Raw genomic sequence first — 18,291 nt, forward strand, 5'->3', positions numbered from 1 at the left:
ACGTACCTAACCTACTCATTTTTTTCTGAACATCTCCCATTTTCAGTTTCCATTTTTGTCCAAACGTCCTTTTTCCCAAATTCCTCAATTTTTATTTTTTGAACCTAAAAATAGCAAAAATTGGACACCTCGAGTTGTGGTTTTTTGTGCACTACCTCGAAGTGAAATTTAGAATGATTTTATGATACACTCAACTTTTCCGTAGAATTATACCTACCTACCTACCTACCTACCTAGACCTACGTATGCAACCCTGCAACACAGAATTTCAATGTAAGACAGTCCTAAAATAAAATATGATATTTGCCCACATACCTTGTGTACTTTCATACATATTATTTAGTAAGTTTATTGGCTATCTATTAATAATTGAATTTTGTTTCTTTGTTTTAGGTGAGTAATGAATTTCAATCAAGATAATTATTAAATTATTTAAGGACGAGAAAAACTAAAAAGTATGTACGTACTTTCGTAATTTTATTATTCATGAAAGTAGATAAGTAGAACTAGGTGCTCTTCCCATTCCAGGTTTTCAACTTTTTCCTAGGAATAAAATAGGCTACCTGTAATACGAATTTTCCAAATAGAAAAGTCGATTTCGAAACAATGATTGAAAATTATTTTTTGAATCTGTAGTACATCTACAGAGGGTCTGGATGAGTGGATGTCAAAACTTCAGATTTGGATATGGATACGACTTGAAAAAAACGTTGTACAGACAAGTTGCCTATCTTTAAAATTTGAGGGGCAACTGAGCTTTGAAAAAAAAATTGTGAAAACGTATTTCTGACCTCAGAAATGGGCAGTACTTTGGAAAATAAACAAATTTTGTCATTAGGAATTTTCGCCCAACTTTGAAATTGGAGGGGGGTTCAGAAATATTTTAAAATAAACAAAAATATTTCTAGCGCCTTCAATTTTAAAGTGGAGCAAAAATTCATAATGACGAAATATTTTGTTTATTTTCCAAAGTACCTAGTACCCATTTCTGAGGTCAGAAATACGTTTTTCGTAGTTTTTTTTTCACAAGTTCAGTTGTCCCTTAAATTTCAAAGATGGGCAACTTGTCCGTACGTTTTTTTCAAGTCGTACCCATATCCAAATCTGAAATATTGACATTCACTCACCGGACAGGAGGCGGACATCCTGTATAAACTACAAAATAACCGCAAACCGGGTTTTTATACCTTTTCAGGGGGTTTCTAAAGTACTGAAAAACAATTGAAAAGTGAGTTTAACACTCGTGAGAATTTCTTTTGCGATTTTTTTACCCTCCCTCCCTCCCTCTCCCCTCCTCTCCTAGAGTTATTGGCGTTTATGAGAAACTATAAATTTTAGTCCCTCGGGAATTATAAAAGAAAATTAAAATGATAAAAACTTCCTACATCCCTCAAACAAATGTTGGTTCAACTGTGTGAAGCCCCAGAATTGGAAAAACTATTTAAAAAAATGAAAAATTGAAATCTGTGAAAATTTTCCAAAATTTTAGAGCAGGGTTGGGAAAAGAGTCGATAGGAAAAAAATAAATTAAAATTATTTCAAAAAATGAAAAATTGAAGTCTTGACATTTTCAATTTTGAGAAAGATTAATCCTGTTCTAAGTATACATATATTTTTTCAAGTTTTTATTTTAGCTACCTACCTACTTAGTACTTACCTACTTACTTATTCCTGTTCAAAAACTGAATTCTGTAATTTCAGTCTGAGAGGTGGATTTACATATTTTTTCGGAGAGTTTTTCCGTGTATTTTTTCTCGAGCTAGGAACCAAATTTATTTTTCAAAATGATGCATAAAATTTATCAGATCATCTAACAGGTAGTGAAAGTAGTGAAAAAGTAGTAATTTTAAGCGTGGGTAGTGAAAAGTAATGAAAAAGTAGTGGATTTAGTCAAAAAGATGGTGAAAAAATGAAGAAATTCAAACGCGCAAGAAAAATCTTCAGTTTATTAAAAAATATTTTGCATTCAAATTTTTTTCCAATTTCAATTTTTTGAAAATTTTTCTGCGAAAAATTTAATTTTGTTCATTTTTTGTGTGTGTAGAAGGGAAGGAAGGTCGACCTATGCATTAAATTTTTGGTTGAAAATCGATATTTTTGGATGATCAAATTTCCCAATGAAGTGTGTGTAATGCCAAGAAGTTGGGAAATTTGCTCGGATGCATTTTCAAAAATAAATAAATAATTTTCAAACCTTGAAAAATTTTGAGTAACATGTTGGTTTTAATGGTTTTAGAATATGTTTAGAAAACAGTTGAAAAAACAATTGGTGAGTCATTTAAAAAAAATCTGAAAATTTGCTTGTATTTTAAAATAATCACCATTCCTCCGATTGAAAATTGTTTTGAAAATATTTTTTATTTGTTTGAATAAAAATACTACGTAAATGAATGCTGGAAAAAGTGAAGACTCGTAGATATTACCTAAATTTTATTGGTACATTTAGCTACGTACATTATGCATTTTTTCGTTTTATTACGTTATCAAAATATTAATATTGCATCTAAGTACTTATCATTGATTCATTCTAATGTAAGCGCGTGATAGAAATCTACGTCCGAATCCCTTTTTGATTATCTTATTCATTTTATTGAATTCATTCTTCATCTCCCCCGAATCAAATTCAAATAAATCTGGTAAGCCAAGCAAGAAAAAAAAACGAACACAAAAAAAATACAAAAACCGATAATACCAAACGTTTTCGATGATGAATTTCTCGCGAATAAAAACACGCACGAATCTGATTTTTTGATATGTTGTTGGCATCAACGAGAGCTTTAATTTGGTATGCTTACAAACTTTCTACGGTAAAAAATGATGTAGATTGGAATACCCAAAGTTAGCATTTTGGGGTAATTTTTGAAATCACTAATCTTCGTGTCAAGAGAAAACTACTGAAACAATTCAAGTCAAATTTCGTACACTGGTGTAAATTAATGAGTTATTTTTAGATACAACGTCAGTTTTGAAAAAAAATTATTTTTGACCCCCTGTTTCTCAATTTTAAAATTTCTTTCCCCCCCCCCAAAACACCCCCAAAATGAGAATTTTTCGCGGTACCGTAGAAAAGGGTCATCTACATTATATTCGCCATCATTGTGCAAAATTTCAAGCAAATCGGTTCATTTGGAAAGGCTGTAGCCTTGTCAACAGAAATTTAAGCATGAAATTTCGTGATGACTATTTCCATTTTTCATCCTAAACCACCCAAAAAATGAAAATTGTAAGCTGTATCATAAAAAAGGGTAATCTACATCATATTCACTATCAATGTGCAAAATCTCAAGCAAATCGGTTCATTAAGAGAGGCTGTAGCCTTGTAAACGGAAATTTCAGCATGAAAATTCATGAAAATTTCCGTTGACAAGGCTACAGCTTCTCCAAATGAACCGATTTGCTTGAAATTTTGCACAGTTGTATTAAATGTGATGCAGATGACCCTTTTTTATGGTACAGCAAACAATTTTCATTTTTAGGGTGGTTGAGGGTGAAAAATAGAAATATTCATGAAATATTTCATGCTTAAATTTCCGTTGACAAGGCTACAGCTTCTCCAAATGAACCGATTTGCTTGAAATTTTGCAAAATGATAGCGAATATAATGTAGATGACCCTTTTCTACGGTACAACGAGAAATTTTCATTTTTGGGGGGTTTTATGGGGGAAAGCAATTTTCAAATTGTGAAAAAGGGAGTCAAAAATGATTTTTTTAAAAAACTAACGTTATATTTTGAAATAATACCTACCCTAATTTAAATCACTGTACGAAATTTGACTCATATCAGTTCGGTAGTGTTCTTCTAGTGAGAAACTTTGTGATTTAATCAACAAATTATTCTAAAATTGTTGGTGTACCCGAATTCCCATTAATAATTTATAATAATGTACATTATTTAAAAAAAAAAAAAAGTCGTGATATCAACCGAAAATACTTTTAAAATACTCGTTTTCGCTGTCGTCGCTATCTGAATCGTCACTTTTATCCAGTTTATCGGCGGTGTCTCGGTCTTTGCTTTTGTTCGTCAGTTCCTCAATTTTATCTACTAAGACTTCGCAACGTCCCATTAAACTCTCAACGCTGTGTAGACTGTCGATAGTATACCTTCCTTGGTTTTTGCAATCTTTCACTAGGCCCTCGATTTTATCTAGTTTGTCGAGAGCGTCCTTTTCACTGTCTTTGCTATCTTTCACTTCATCCTCAAGTTTATCCAGTTTGTCGAAAATGTCGTTTTCAAGGTCTTGGATATTCATAGATGTTTCTAAATGGCGTTCAAGTGAGGTGGAGATTTTGAGTAAAGTTTTGCACGAAGTCACGACATCTGTTGATTGGAGATGATTTTCCGATTCTGGAGAGTTGATTTTTTCAGATTGAAATGCCTGTTTTTGTCAAATCGAACAAAAAATAATTATTAGAATAAATGGTTGTACATACATATATTGAGTAATTATTACTTGAGATTGTTGATGAATGGATTTCCAAGTGATTTTTTTTTTCGTAAGAGTTGTACAATTTCGAAGTTCCTAGTCTAGATTTTGCCGAATTTGAATGGTGGCTTTCAAAAAAAAAAAGTAATTTCACCATTTCAATAAATACCAACACCGGGTCTTTTTTGAAATTTTAAATCAATCAAAAATTACTTTTGAGATGTTTGACTAACAAACAGGATTTTTTAAATCGGCGATGAATTTTCGGTTTAAGAAATTGAAAAAAAAAAATACAAATTTGGGTAGCATTTTTGTGGCGTTGGTATCAGAATACGTAAATAAGTAGGTATGCAATATGCATATTTCAAAATAAATTGAGAAAACATCTGTAACTTCAGCTTTGTTGAACAAGCAAAATGTATGCACCCTAACACCTCTCCTTGCAAAAATTAGTACTATTTCTTCGAATTAGAATCCCTATAAAAATGTATTCGTTCATTTTGTACAATAAAACAATGAAAATATTAAAGATTTATTAAAGTTCAATTTTTTGACACTTTCATGTACCTATATGTTCCTAATCAATATTTACCACTGTGGTTTTTGTAAAAATAAATACTTAATTATTTATAATTGCTATTAAGTATAATGTAGATCTACTATTTCGTGTAAGTACGTTACTAAAAAACTGCAACATTTTTTCACTGTCGAGAGGGTCTTTTTTATTACACTTATCAATCGCAGTCGTCCATGCAAGCCCCCACTGTGTTCTTTATTTTATTTAATGAACTCTCAATGTTATGTAGTCTGTCAATAGTGTACTTTTCCAGGTTTTTGCAATCCTTGACTGAGCCCTCGATTTCATCTAGTCTGTTGTGAACGCCTTTTTCAAGGTCAAGAATGTGTTTTTTAAGGTCTTCAGTTGCAGGGATAATACTTATTTTTATCGTATCTCGTGAACTAGGTATCTTTTTCTGAGTATCCTTTGGTATTTCTAAATGAGGTTGAGGTGTAGTGGAGATGTTGAGTGAATCAATGTATGGACTCATAAGATCAGACAATGTGAGATTTATTCGTTGAACATTATTTTCCGATTCCGGTGAATTGATTTTTTCAGATTGAAATGCCTGGTTTTGTGAAATAGAATGAAAAGAAAAATTAGAATTTGTTTATCTAAGTGGGGGGCGAGAATCGCGAAAAAAGTTGTTGGAGGATTTTGACCTAATAATTAGGGAAAACTTGATGTTGAGTCGAAAGTCACTCATAATAAATTTTGAATCTGGGGACATATTTTGGAGCAAAGTGGTACGAATTTTTTAGTTATAAGTAGCCAAAAATTTACCGAATTTTTTCAGTTTTTTGAAATTGGCGATAATGACTATAGAAAAATTGGCATCATTGTGTTAAAAAAATATTTTTCCAGTTTTAGAGTAATTATATCTTTCAATATTTAGTTTAATTATTGCGAAATATTTGAGAAGAAAAATTTTTCAAAACATGAATTTATTCAAAAAGAAGCTATTTGCATATTTTAACTGCACAATGGAACCCTAAAGTTGGTTCTGGATTTTGACCGCATTGGTTTGAGTCGACGCAGAATCTCAAATGCTATATTTTCGAACGTGACAATTTTTCCAAAACAGGTTGGGTAGGGGCTAGAGCGAAAAAACACGATTTCTTCGAAAATGCTCCCTCTTTAAATACCTCTATTCTCTTTCCAGGAAAACCTCCAGGGCCCAAATTTTTTTCTTAAGTGACTCTCAACTCAAAACGAAGGTCACCACTGAATTTAATCAAATTCCTCTGGAATTTTTTTCACGATCCTCCTCAATGTAAGTATTCAAGATTGATGATGAATAGATTCCCAAATGATTTTTCTTGATAAAGAGTTGTCTAATTTATTCCCATTTTGAGGTAGGTATATTTTTGAAAACCTGATGAAAATGTTTTAAAATAATTTTGAAGAATCAACGAAAAAAATTCCCTAAAATTGAGTGAAATTGTCCCAAGGCACTGCAAACTTGATAGAAAATTGAAAAAACTGTCGAACGTTTCTAAAAACTTGTTCAAAAATTGATAAAATCACGATGAAATGGAAATCAATTCAGCAACTCTCGATAAATTTGTTGAAAGCAAAAGTGACTAAGAACTTAAGAAGATATTATTAAGGTCCGAATGGATCATTTACCTCGGGTTGTGTTGAAGATGAAGATGCAATCGGTGCGAAGATTTTTTTCAACGAAGTCTGAAAATCTATAACCTCGTTTTGAACTTTAGTGGAAGTTTCTAATTGACGGTCAAGTTGAACACCGCTGATGTATGGTTCGATTTCGGTTTGAGTATTGTTGAAAGCCTCATAAAGTGAGCTGAGATGATCGTATATCACTTTAGCCTTTTCTGAGCAAATTTCTTCTTCGGGGAATAAGCCAGCTATACGTTTGATTAAAGATTTTTGTTTTTTGAACAACGAATTTAAATGATTAGCTTGGGCATTAGTCTGCGTTGCTTGAGAAGAATGATCGATGAAGTTGGTTTTGGGTTCCGCCACTGATGTTGATTCGACCGGTCGTGTAATTTTTTTCAGCTTCGTGTTTAAATCGATCACTTTACGTTGGATTTCCTTGGCGATTTTTTGTTGTTTATCGAAAATGTCACCTTTGTCGAGGGTAGCTTCGATCTCCATTTGATTTGAGATAAACGTAGCGTAAAGTTGAGAAAGATGGTTGTACAGTACGTCTGCTTTTATTGCGCAAATATCGTCGGGTATTTCCAGCGATTCGATTTGTCTGATGAGGAAGCTTTGTTTGCGGATCTGTGAGTCTAGATTGGTCGCAGTTTCCGGTAATTTCGTCGTCGCATTTGATTGATTTTCTAGCTTGGTTTTTGTCACTGGTGTTGATTCAGTTGCGAAGAAGATTTTCGCCAGGTTTATTTTCAGATTTAGAGCCTTCATGTGTGTTAAGCGATAATTATACAGCATGTTGCTCAGCATCGTAGGGTCCGAGAGGGTTATCTCCATTTCGCTTTCGTATTTGGTCATTTTATCGCAAATGGATGTGAGATGGTCGTTGAACATTTTCGCCTCGAGAACAGTCATGGCATTGCCTCGTTTGGCCACTTCTTTTTCCAAATCGTCGATTCGGTACCATAAATTATTACATATCGTGCTGTCTAATTCCATGATTTCTTTCTGTTGTGTTGGAAATTCACTAAAATGTTGTTAATATCGCGAATTTTTTGGAAATTTATGCGCGATTCGAGCAATAATACGCCGCACCAACACGAGAAAATTGTTTACATTTGAACACGAGATCGATGAACAAAAAAATTGACGAATTTACCTACTCCGAATATATTGATAATTTGTATCGCTAAATAAAAATACTAAATAAAGCGTAAGAACACGAAGACTTGACTGCACTGTGATCTATCTACTGTAACTGTATACTTTTACCTAACTGCATAGTGCATCTGTGCTGGTCCTATACATTCATCGAAGGAGAATTCGGTGATGTGTAGGGGTAGTCTGGAGGGCGAAGGGTAGTACGAAGGATGACGTGTTGTTAGAGAAGCATGTCCATGTCGAATTAGAGGGTGAATAGAAAACAAAATATGTTTGTAAAACTGGTAGTGAGTGTTGCCTAAGGTGTAGGGCTTCAGGCGTGATTTTTTCTTGAAAGATATTTACAAGTTTGTAACATTTCTCTAATACCTATAGTCTACACCTACATACATCTACCCTACATTTGAACTCGTTCCTGGAATCCTCGATTGTTTTCTGACTTCCTTATTTTTCCCTTCTGTAAACTAACCCCCGAACCACGGCCACCTTCTTTGTGAATGTTGAACAGCTTTTTCTCTGTTTTACTTTCCCCTTTTGGTTTCCGTACCAGTTCGCGAATATTATCTAGCCAGCATGGCATTGATGTTAGCCAGCGTTAATAATTTTAGCAGGGTTGTCAATTTGACCATTTTCTCACCATACAACCGTACCTCCTGTGATTTTGTACGTGTAAAATTGCAAGAAGTTTGGCGGTTGACAAGAAATTCAGTGTTGCCTTCTTGGCGTGTCTAATTATATCACATCTAGAATTTTAAAATTGATCTTGCATGGATAATTTTACGTGTGGCACAAAAAAACTGGAATAATTTTCTAGTTAATTCATAATTTGAACCAATCATAATTTAGCATATTTTTTTCATATTCAATACCATAATATTTGTATTATTTTGAAGTTAATACCAATAAAACGTATGCTTCAAGAATTCATTTTTCATCCTCATATTTTCAAATCAGAATTTGAGAACTTGATATAGAATTGTGTCGAGTGTATCAAGTTAATTTTCAGCCTCGTAAGTTGTAATTTCAGAATGATTTTTCGATTAGGCTATGTTTTTTCTTCTTTTTTTTAAGAAACTAAAAATTATCAAAATTATTACCTACCTGAATAGTGTGAAATTTGAAGCTACTTATCTGTAGGTATTATTATTTTACTCTACTTTACAGAGATGTACCTATGCAGAAGGAGAAAAAAAATGATTACAAAACTCAACAGAAATCTTTATTTCAGAGCTTTTTGAGATTTTTTTTTGTATTTTAATAATTTTTTATGTGGTTGTCAGCTTTTCTTCGGATGAAATTTTGAATCGATGGATTTTTGAAATTTTTTTTGAGTAGGTATTTGTATTTAATTTAAATAAGTAAGAATCCTAAAAATATAATGCAAAAAAATCTGACAATTTTTGGGATACTTTCAACGCATATTCTGAAATAATTCAGAATACCTACCTATACTATTAAATGAAAGGAAAAAATATAATTTTTCAGACTTACTTTTGAAAATATTGCAGAGAGCAGTCGAAACCCCAAATTGGTTCAAAGCGAACGCTAATTCTTCCCTTTCTCACTCTTTCCCGATACCTATCATTAAATATGAGCTCCTGAAAAAATTCATCATGATTTGGTTCTCATTTTATGTTTGCAACTTTGTTGAGCTTTGAAAAATTTACTACATAAATGTATAACTGTAAAAAAGTATCAGGCAGTCAGCCATTTTAGGTGGTTGCTTTTGAAGTGATTCTGTTTCCTTCTGGAGGAGCAGGTGGGGTTTACTTTGCTCACATTTTTTATCGAAAAGTTACTTTGGATCAATTTTTTCTTTTTAAAATCAACTGCAATTTTTATTCTTTGATTTAAAAAAAAAAAAACTTTTTCATTTTGATGTTTTTTTCATTGTGACATAGCAGAACGTATGAATTTTTTTTGTTGAAAATTCAATAAAAGTTGAAAATGGCACTTTTTAACAAAGATACCAGCGATTTGAACTAACGTAATTCAGCTCAGCTTATTTAGGAAAAAAATTTTGAGTACATAAATGGTAATCTATAATCATAAAAAATTTATTAGTTTTTAATTTAATTTTGTTTTTTTATTATTTTTATAATAAATATTTTTTATTTTTATGAAGAAGAAAGTAATTTTTTGCATATTTCTTCCAATTGATTCATGTTTTTTTTTCAACTTGCGTATTTTTTCTTCTTTTCTTTCTAGTGAGTTCGTACCTATGCACTTTTGTTTTAATTTGTTTTTTCGCATTTTTGTTTCAAAAATGAGTTTAGGTTGGCTTCATCATCAGTGTTGCCAACCAAATTTGCAAAAACATTTCCAATTTCGAGAAAAAAATTCTTATTTTTTAAAAATGGGTAAAAATGAATCAAAGCACCTTTATGCTAGGATTTCTCGCAACTACCCTTTCCTTCCCTTCTGTCACAAGTCGTAAAAAATTAAAAATCATTTCAAGTTGTTTCATTGTTTGATTTAAATGCCTGTACTTATGGATTAACGTTGAAAATAAATGGTTTACTGTTTATGTATTACTTACCTACGTCTAATTTGCCATTCTATTTTTTGAAAGATTGAATAATTGAATTTTAAAGAATAAACTGAAATGAACAACGTAAAGCAGAAAGCAATTTTTTTTCTGCACAATTTTGTTTGTGAGCTTTTGTCTCCCCCCCCCCAATAGTGTTGCAAAATTTAAATTATGAAAAATTTGTTAGGTACCTATCATAAATAATTTTCAAACTAAGAATCGATTAGGAATTCAAGAGCCATTAGAAAATGTAGAATTTCCAGTTCTACAATTATTTTAGTTTCGTGATTTTTTTGGAGGTAGAATGCTTAGTTTTGCTGTAACTTTTTTTACGTAGAAAAAAATGGAAAAAATTGCAAAACAATGGACACGTTTTCCTCTTTAGTTCATTTTTCAAAGTTCAGAGCACTATGGAGGGTAAATAAAATGAGGCCTCTTTGACTCATTTTTAGCAAAATTTCATCTGGTATCATCCTAGGAATGTCTATCTCAATTTTTCCGAATTTGGCAGAATTCAAGCTGTAATTTTTCATACGAAATGTCACCTTTTTTTCTCACTATTTTTATGTTGAAAATCAGACTTACAAACGCAAATCCATGAATTATTCTGCTTCTAGAAGTAGAGAAAAAACACCATTTATCTTGATTTTTTTACGAATAATTTTTTAATCTATCGATTTATCCTTGGGATTAACTATATACATTGTTCATCATTTTTACATTTTTTTCTCGTGTATGCACGCGTAGTTTTTTGAAAGAAGAGGAAAGGGAATTTTTTCGTATTATTTTGATCTATCGATCACACTTTTTCTTTCGGTGTCATGGCTATGTTGTTCTTGTCTCCTATCCAGGTGGATGCTGTCTATACTGTCTCGTACATGTTTATTGTTCATTAGCCTCCTTCCCTGCCATTTGTAAGTCTGGGTTCTAATTGTTAAATCAAGTAGTGGGTATAATAAGAATATTGCGATGTCTCCAATTTCTATCGTCCTGGTAAATGCTAATTATCTTTTCTCGAGACGGATCCGTACACACTTACACAGTTTCTTTTTCCTAGAACCGAAACTGTTTCGTTTTCAGTCAGTCTTTTCTTTTTATCCTAAATTTTAGCGGTAAATGTATTATACCTAATAAAATAAAGGATACCTAAATGGACAATGTTTCTTTTAGAAAATGAATGCAAATCGATTCTTTGTGATCATTTCGTAGAAAACGTTTTCTAACAGGATGCTTATAGTTTCAATTCTATGCAAAATTGTAATGTTTCACGACACCCTGTCGCTTTTGCAAGGTATCGCCTTCACGTCGCGAATTTATAACCTTAAAACGTACTCGTAGTTGACTGGGCTCACTCAGTATGATGTCTATTTAAATTAATTTAAATTTTAACCTTCAGCTATTAAAATTTCGCTGGTTGTAAATTTAGGTTGGTAGGTGCAGGTAATCGATTTTGGTACTAATTGCACAAGAACAAGTGCTTTTTTTACCTACAGAATGTTAGACTACTCCCTGCAGCCTACCTTTACTACATAGAGTGATCCTTTTTGATAATACTAACACTGATGTCGATTAGCTCGAAGATATTATTACTAAAATGGAATAACAGATAATCATGCACCAAGCGAATACAATCACTGAGTAATATTATCGCCAGATAAGCAGATGTTACCTACCTTTACTCATGTTGGTACCTTACCTATACCTACTTACTGAAAATGCAGAAGAGAAAAAAAATACTCGAACGTTTTGCAAATTACAGTGCCACGACTACGTTGCTATATAGCTAAGCTACACAAAGTTGACTACAAAGTATGCAGATATTAGCTTAATTACCAAAAGCAAAAGGTAGATGGCTTTTTAGCGAAATTTCTTCTAATGAACTTATTTGCCGCGAGTTTACAAAGAAGCCAGCAACTTTACTTTAGCCGAATAGTGGTAATAGTAGATGTCATTCGCGTTTTAAAACGTTCTCTCTCTGGAAACTAAAACGTTGAGAGAAACCATTTGCAGAACCTGCAATTAAAGCTATTCGCCGTTTATAGTTTACTCGAGTAAAATGTAGTAGCCAATTTTGGCGAACTTTTCTAAATTTTAAGTTACTCGTAGTTTACGATTCAAATCATTTTTTATGTTTTAAAAATCTTGAACAAAAAAAAATATGAGTAGTTGTAGTGTGTTTTTAGGATGTTAAATCTTGAACGTGTTGTAACGTAATTGTGTTTTTTTTACTCAAAATTTTAAGCTCTTCGTAGAGGACCTATGTAGTTGAACTGGAGGAATAAAGAATACCTTGGCCTTGTTTGATTATCTCATTTCTTCAATTTTTTAAATCATTCATTACCCTCAACCTTTGAAAGGAACCAAAGTACCGATTTTGAAAATGAGGTGTTACAACATTTTTACACCATATATTACGTATTTTTATCTTCTTAAAATTTGCATTACCTATCCATAATCCTTTTCATTTTATTCGTACCTCATTAGCTCGTTATATTCGAAGCTTTTCAAATAATACATAAATGTACTTAAACAATAATATCAGAAAAAAACATTTCCTGTATCATCAAATCTGTTTCAAAATTTGCCTCCTAGTTATTCGTCTTACTTGATTATTTCGACTATGTTTTTTCGAATTCGTTTTTGTTTTTTTACTGCCATAGTGTTGAAAAAAATCACCATCCCAAATGAAACAAATCAAACAATAAGATTGAATATTGTATTTTAAGAACCATTACAGGTGAAATCGTCTCTAACATCTTCAATATTGCATCAGTGATCATGAATTACCTTGTTTAAAAAAATACTAACTAATGAAGTAGTTTACGTCAATTTACACACTTATTTGTTTAAATAAAATTAAAATGATGCTTATGTGGTTGTACAGGGTGTTCCAGAATAACCTTTCACTTTTGTTTTATTAGTAGCTCTGAGAGAAAAATGGTTGCGGAAATTTTTTTATAACCAAAATGAAGTAGAAATGTGCCGTTTTCAGATCATATATTTGAGTTTTCATTATAAATTATGTTTTAAAAATTATTCCACCGAGATGTTTTCCATCATTTTTGACACAATCGACCAAACGTTTTTTAAAATTATTGAACACTTTGTTGAGCATTTCTCTTCTAATCAGTCTTGATTCACGAATAATATTATCTAGGAGCTGTTTCAGAGTCCTAGGATCATCTTGATATACTTTTGACTTGAGGTAACCCCATAAAAAAAAATCACATGCTGAAAAATCAGGGGATCGAGGTGGCCATGAAATTTCTGTGTTCAGCGAAATTATTCGATGACCAAAATGCTCACGCAATAAAGAAATCGTTTCCGTCGCGGAATGACAGGTAGCGCCATCCTGTTGGAACCAAGTAACTCTATACTTGTGTCTGCGTTTCAATTCAGGAATGAGAAACTCGTTTAACATTTTGCGATACCTCTCACTGTTCACCGTTTCATCAAACACATACGGTCCCACTATACCGAATTTAGCCACGCCCATCCAAACAGTCAACTTAGCGGAGTGTAGAGGTTTCTCGTGTATTATCATCGGATTCTCTGTCGACCAGTAGCGCATATTTTGTTTATTCACATCACCGTTTAGATAAAAATGAGCTTCGTCAGTAAAGAGTAACGAGTTCAATGGAATCTCACCAGTATCAATTCTTGTAAGCATATCCTCGGCAAATGATTTTCTTCTCACAAAATCAGTTTTTTGTAACTTTTGAATGATTAAAATCTTGTATGGATGGAAACTGAGGTCTTCAGATAAAATTCCTTGCAGAGAAGTTGGTTTGATTTTTAAATTTAATGCTCGTTTACGTATTGAAGTGGTAGGGGTAGTCTGTACTGAATGCCTTACTCGGTCCGTTGTTTCTGGCGTTCTTACTGATCTTTTCCGACCTGTAGGCTTATGTTTACAAGCATGAGCAGTTTTCTCGAAGTTTTTTACCCATAATTTCACTGTTGGCCTCGATGGCACTTCACTTTTACCGGTAAGTTTAAAATGTTTGCGGAAGGCACGAATTGCACTAATGTACGAGTCATTATTTTTGAAAAAGGCCTTTACGATAAAAGCGCGCTGCACAGCCGTCCACTTCTCCATGGTAAAAAATAACTACTGAAACATAATTCGGCATGTGTTGGCTACCTGGAACCGCTTTTACCATTCCCCTAACACCATTTGAACGCAGATCAGTGCTCACCAAAATGTGAAAGGTTATTCTGGAACACCCTGTAGTATAACAATCAAAGCGTGATTTGCGGGCAACCGGTGGAAGTGGAATTGAAATAGCTGGGTGTAGTTTCTGTAGTGTGCTGGCATAAATATCATTTGCGGTCTGTAGTTGCTGTAGTGAGCTGGCACAAATATCATTTAAGCTCTGAGAACTCTGTGATCTGTTCATTTGCAAGATTTGATTCAGTTTATCGAGAATGATTCTTTCACTACGTTGGTTATCTTCGCGTAATTTACGTTGTGCTTCTTCCAGACAAGTCATCTTTTTTTTGATATCTTTAGATACATATATCTAAATTATCATAGAGAGAGTCGAGGATATCGTTGTTATCAGTCGAAGTTTCAGATCTACGAGTATCTTCTTGCGAATCCAATAAATCTTTGTATAAACTTTCAAGATTGGATAATTTGAGATCGATCGATCGAAGAGTGTTTTCTGATTCCGACGACTGCTGGGTCTGTTCGGGTTGAAATGGAGTCTATTTTTTGAGACAAACAGAAGGGAAAAAAAGATAATTAGTACCTAATAATATTTTGTATTTATGGTTATACTAAATTTTTCAACTATGAAATAATCCTGCTTTCACTCGTTTACGAGTACCTATTCAAAAAATTTGAGATTTTAGAAAAATTGTTTGAAAGCAACCTTAAAATGTGTTTTTACCATTTTACTCGATGTGATATTCTTACTTCATGCAAAACAAAAAAAAATCTTATCCAAAAAATTTCCAAAAGATGTAAGTAGGTACCTATTCTTAAACTTTTGACTTTTGAGTACCGAAATTAGAAAGTCACTGTATGATTTGGTATAGGCTTAATAGATATCTATTATTGTTAAAGCAAAGCTAAGTTTTTAATTGAATTCACCGACCGGAGGCCGGATCCATACCTTGTATTCCGTTGAAGACCGAATTTTTGAATTTACGTTCGTCTCATCCGGCTGCGAAATTGACGTTGATGCGATCGACTTGATGATTTTTTTCAGTTTTGTTTGAAAATCGATGACTTTTGCTTGGACGTCTGTAGCGATATTTTGTTGAATTTCGAGAGCAGCACGATCGTCGATGTTCTGTTCGATCTGAATTTGATTTGAGGTGAACGAGTCGTAAAGTTTAGAAACGTGATCGTACATTACTTCAGCTTTTGTCGGACAAATATCTCCTTGTTCTTCTAGCGATTCGATTTGTATCACGAGGAAAGTTTGTTTCCGAAAAAGTTTCTTTATGTTGGGCTGTTTTGTTAAAATGGATTCAACTTCCTTGGCTTCTGCAGTCGATGACGTTGATTCGGCTGAAGGTATCATTTCGGTCAATTTTATTCGAAGATTTATCACCTTCGTGTAGGCTTCACGAAGTTTACTCAAGTTCAAGTTCAAGCTAGAGGTTATTGGCAGATTATAAACCGCACTGGCTCGTGATTGAGTTTCATATTGTTTCAAATTTTCGTAAATTGATGTAAGATGATCGTGAAATATTTTCGCTGTGCGCTCACCGATCTGTTTTCGTTTTGATATTTCATTTTCCAAGTCGGTAATTTGGCATGCGAAGTGATCAACGTGGGTTGTATTCTCATTAGGCATACTTTGATATCCGTAATACATCGTTATTTCTTCAGCTGGTTGAAAATGTCAGTTAATTACGTTCTGAATGTAGGTAAGTTGATGCTGAAGATGTTTCAAAATTCACGGTAATCTACGCGTACAAAAATGCAACTGTGGAGCGAGAACTTGAACAATTGAGCGAAAAAGTCACACTTGAACGCGAAATGAACGACTAGAGAGCTATGAACGATTGCACTAGAATAACCGATAACGTGATGATAAGTTGTAACACAGAATCAATACCTACTAGTGTATTGTTGCAAACAGCCAGATGTAGGTCTCTATAGAAATCTTTGTGAGGTAGGTTGGAGGGTGAAAGGGCGACACAAACTCGATATTTGAAAGTACCTACAAAAGAGGCTGTGCAGTGTGCAGGTTCAGGATGAAAAATTGGACGAATGGTGACGGATGAAAGTAAGAAGAAGCGTGGTAACAAAAAATGTTTGTATGGTACATAAAACCTACACATAACTCTCCGATTTGAACGGGACCGCGATTTTTGGAAAGAGCATAGTCTAAAACCTCAAAACCAAATTTTCAGCTGCCCAAGTTCATTTTTCGATTTTTGGCGAATTTTTGAAAATTCAAAATTGACTTGTTTTTGGCGATTTATGCTTTTTTTAAAAAAGTACATACTTGATCAGTAAAAATGGTCAAAGTAAGTCCCAAAACTAATATTAATTACCCAAGTCCAAATTTCACCATTTCCAGCCATTCTGGAGCCTCCAGCGCGTTTTTCAATTTTTCCAGAATTTTGAATTTTTTGCTCCACAAGGCGTGAATATGAAGTTGGGCAGCTAAAAATCGAGTTGTATATTACACTCGACCTGTTTAACGAGTTTATCCACATTTGAGCCGATTTTGAGAGTGACATCTCGAGAGTGGTTTTTTGACCAGATTTTTTCAAAATTAAAAAATCAAAAAAATCAAAAGAGAACCGTTTGTGTGGAAAATTTTGAAATTCGCATGAATCACTGTATTTTATCCAAAACTAACCCCCCAAATCCAAATTTTACAATTTCCAACCATTCTGGAGCCTCCAGCGCGAATTTCAATTTCTCCAGAATTTTGAATTTGAGCTCCAGAAGGCGTAAATATGAAATTGGGCAGCTAAAAATCGAGTTGTATATTACACTCGACCTGTTTAACGAATTTATCCATATTTGAGCCAATTTTGAGAGTGACACCTCAAGAGTGGTTTTTTGAGGTGTCACTCTCGCTCCAAAACAGCTGGAAATGGTAGCATTTGTACTCCCGGGGGGGGGATGGGGGAAGTTCTTGAAGAAATACAGCGATTCGCACAAATTTCAAAAATTTCCTCATAAACGGTTATCTTTGGATTTTTTGGATTTTTTAATTTTGAAAAAAGCTGATCAAATAACCACTCTTGAGGTGTCACTCTCAAAATCGGCTCAAATGTGGATAAACTCGTTAAACAGGTCGATTTTTAGCTGTCCAACTTCATATTCACGCCTTCTGGAGCAAATTCAAAATTCTGGAGAAATTGAAAATCGCGCTGGAGGCTCCAGAATGGCTGGAAATTGTAAAATTTGGACTTGGGGGGTTAGTTACGGACAAAGTACAACGATTCGCGCAAATTTTAAAAATTTCCTCACAAACGGTTATCTTTTGATTTTTTGGATTTTTTAATTTTGAAAAAAGCTAATCAAAAAACCACTCTTGAGGTGTCATTCTCAAAATCGGCTCAAATGTGGTTAAACTCGTTAAACAGGTCGAGTGTAATATACAACTCGATTTTTAGCTGTCCAACTTCATATATTCACGCCTTCTGGAGCAAATTCAAAATTCTGGAAAAATTGAAAATCGCGCTGGAGGCTCCAGAATGGTTGGAAATTGTAAAATTTGGATTTGGGGGGTTAGTTTTGGATAAAATACAGTGATTCATGCAAATTTCAAAATTTTCCACACAAACGGTTATCTTTTGATTTTTTTGATTTTTTAATTTTGAAAAAATCTGGTCAAAAAACCACTCTCTAGGTGTCACTCTCAAAATCGGCTCAAATGTGGATAAACTCGTTAAAGAGGTCGAGTATAATATACAACTCAATTTTTAGCTGCCCAACTTCATATTCACGCCTTCTGGAGCAAATTCAAAGTTCTGGAGAAATTGAAAATCGCGCTGGATGCTCCAGAATGGCTGG

The 18,291-nt window shown here is 33.4% G+C and overlaps 2 protein-coding genes across 6 annotated transcripts in view; one reads left to right on the top strand and one right to left on the bottom strand.

Annotated features, from left to right (window-relative positions):
• CaMKI (Calcium/calmodulin-dependent protein kinase I) overlaps positions 1-18,291 on the top strand; it is a 481,648-nt gene that overhangs the window by 218,940 nt on the left and 244,417 nt on the right. The gene's annotated exons all lie outside the window — the stretch shown is intronic.
• On the bottom strand, positions 13,001-16,437 carry LOC135843814 (uncharacterized). Of its 2 annotated transcripts, none has more exons than XM_065361830.1 (2): positions 15,419-16,437; positions 13,001-15,008 (listed from the first exon to the last, which is right to left on the bottom strand). In XM_065361830.1, the coding sequence occupies exon 2, from the start codon at positions 14,395-14,397 to the stop codon at positions 13,318-13,320; it is 1,080 nt and encodes a 359-aa protein (XP_065217902.1). In that variant the 5' UTR covers positions 14,398-15,008; positions 15,419-16,437; the 3' UTR covers positions 13,001-13,317. The 2 variants fall into 2 exon arrangements, with proteins under 2 accessions (XP_065217902.1, XP_065217903.1); XM_065361831.1 differs by having other exon boundaries at positions 14,526-15,008; positions 15,419-16,418.

This window comes from Planococcus citri, chromosome 4 (assembly GCF_950023065.1).
Source record: "Planococcus citri chromosome 4, ihPlaCitr1.1, whole genome shotgun sequence".
Classification (NCBI taxonomy): domain Eukaryota; kingdom Metazoa; phylum Arthropoda; class Insecta; order Hemiptera; family Pseudococcidae; genus Planococcus; species Planococcus citri.

Bases quoted from the DNA above. Each gene is read 5' to 3' on its own strand.
- LOC135843814 (XM_065361830.1), bottom strand. From the start codon at position 14,397: ATGGAGAAGTGGACGGCTGTGCAGCGCGCTTTTATCGTAAAGGCCTTT.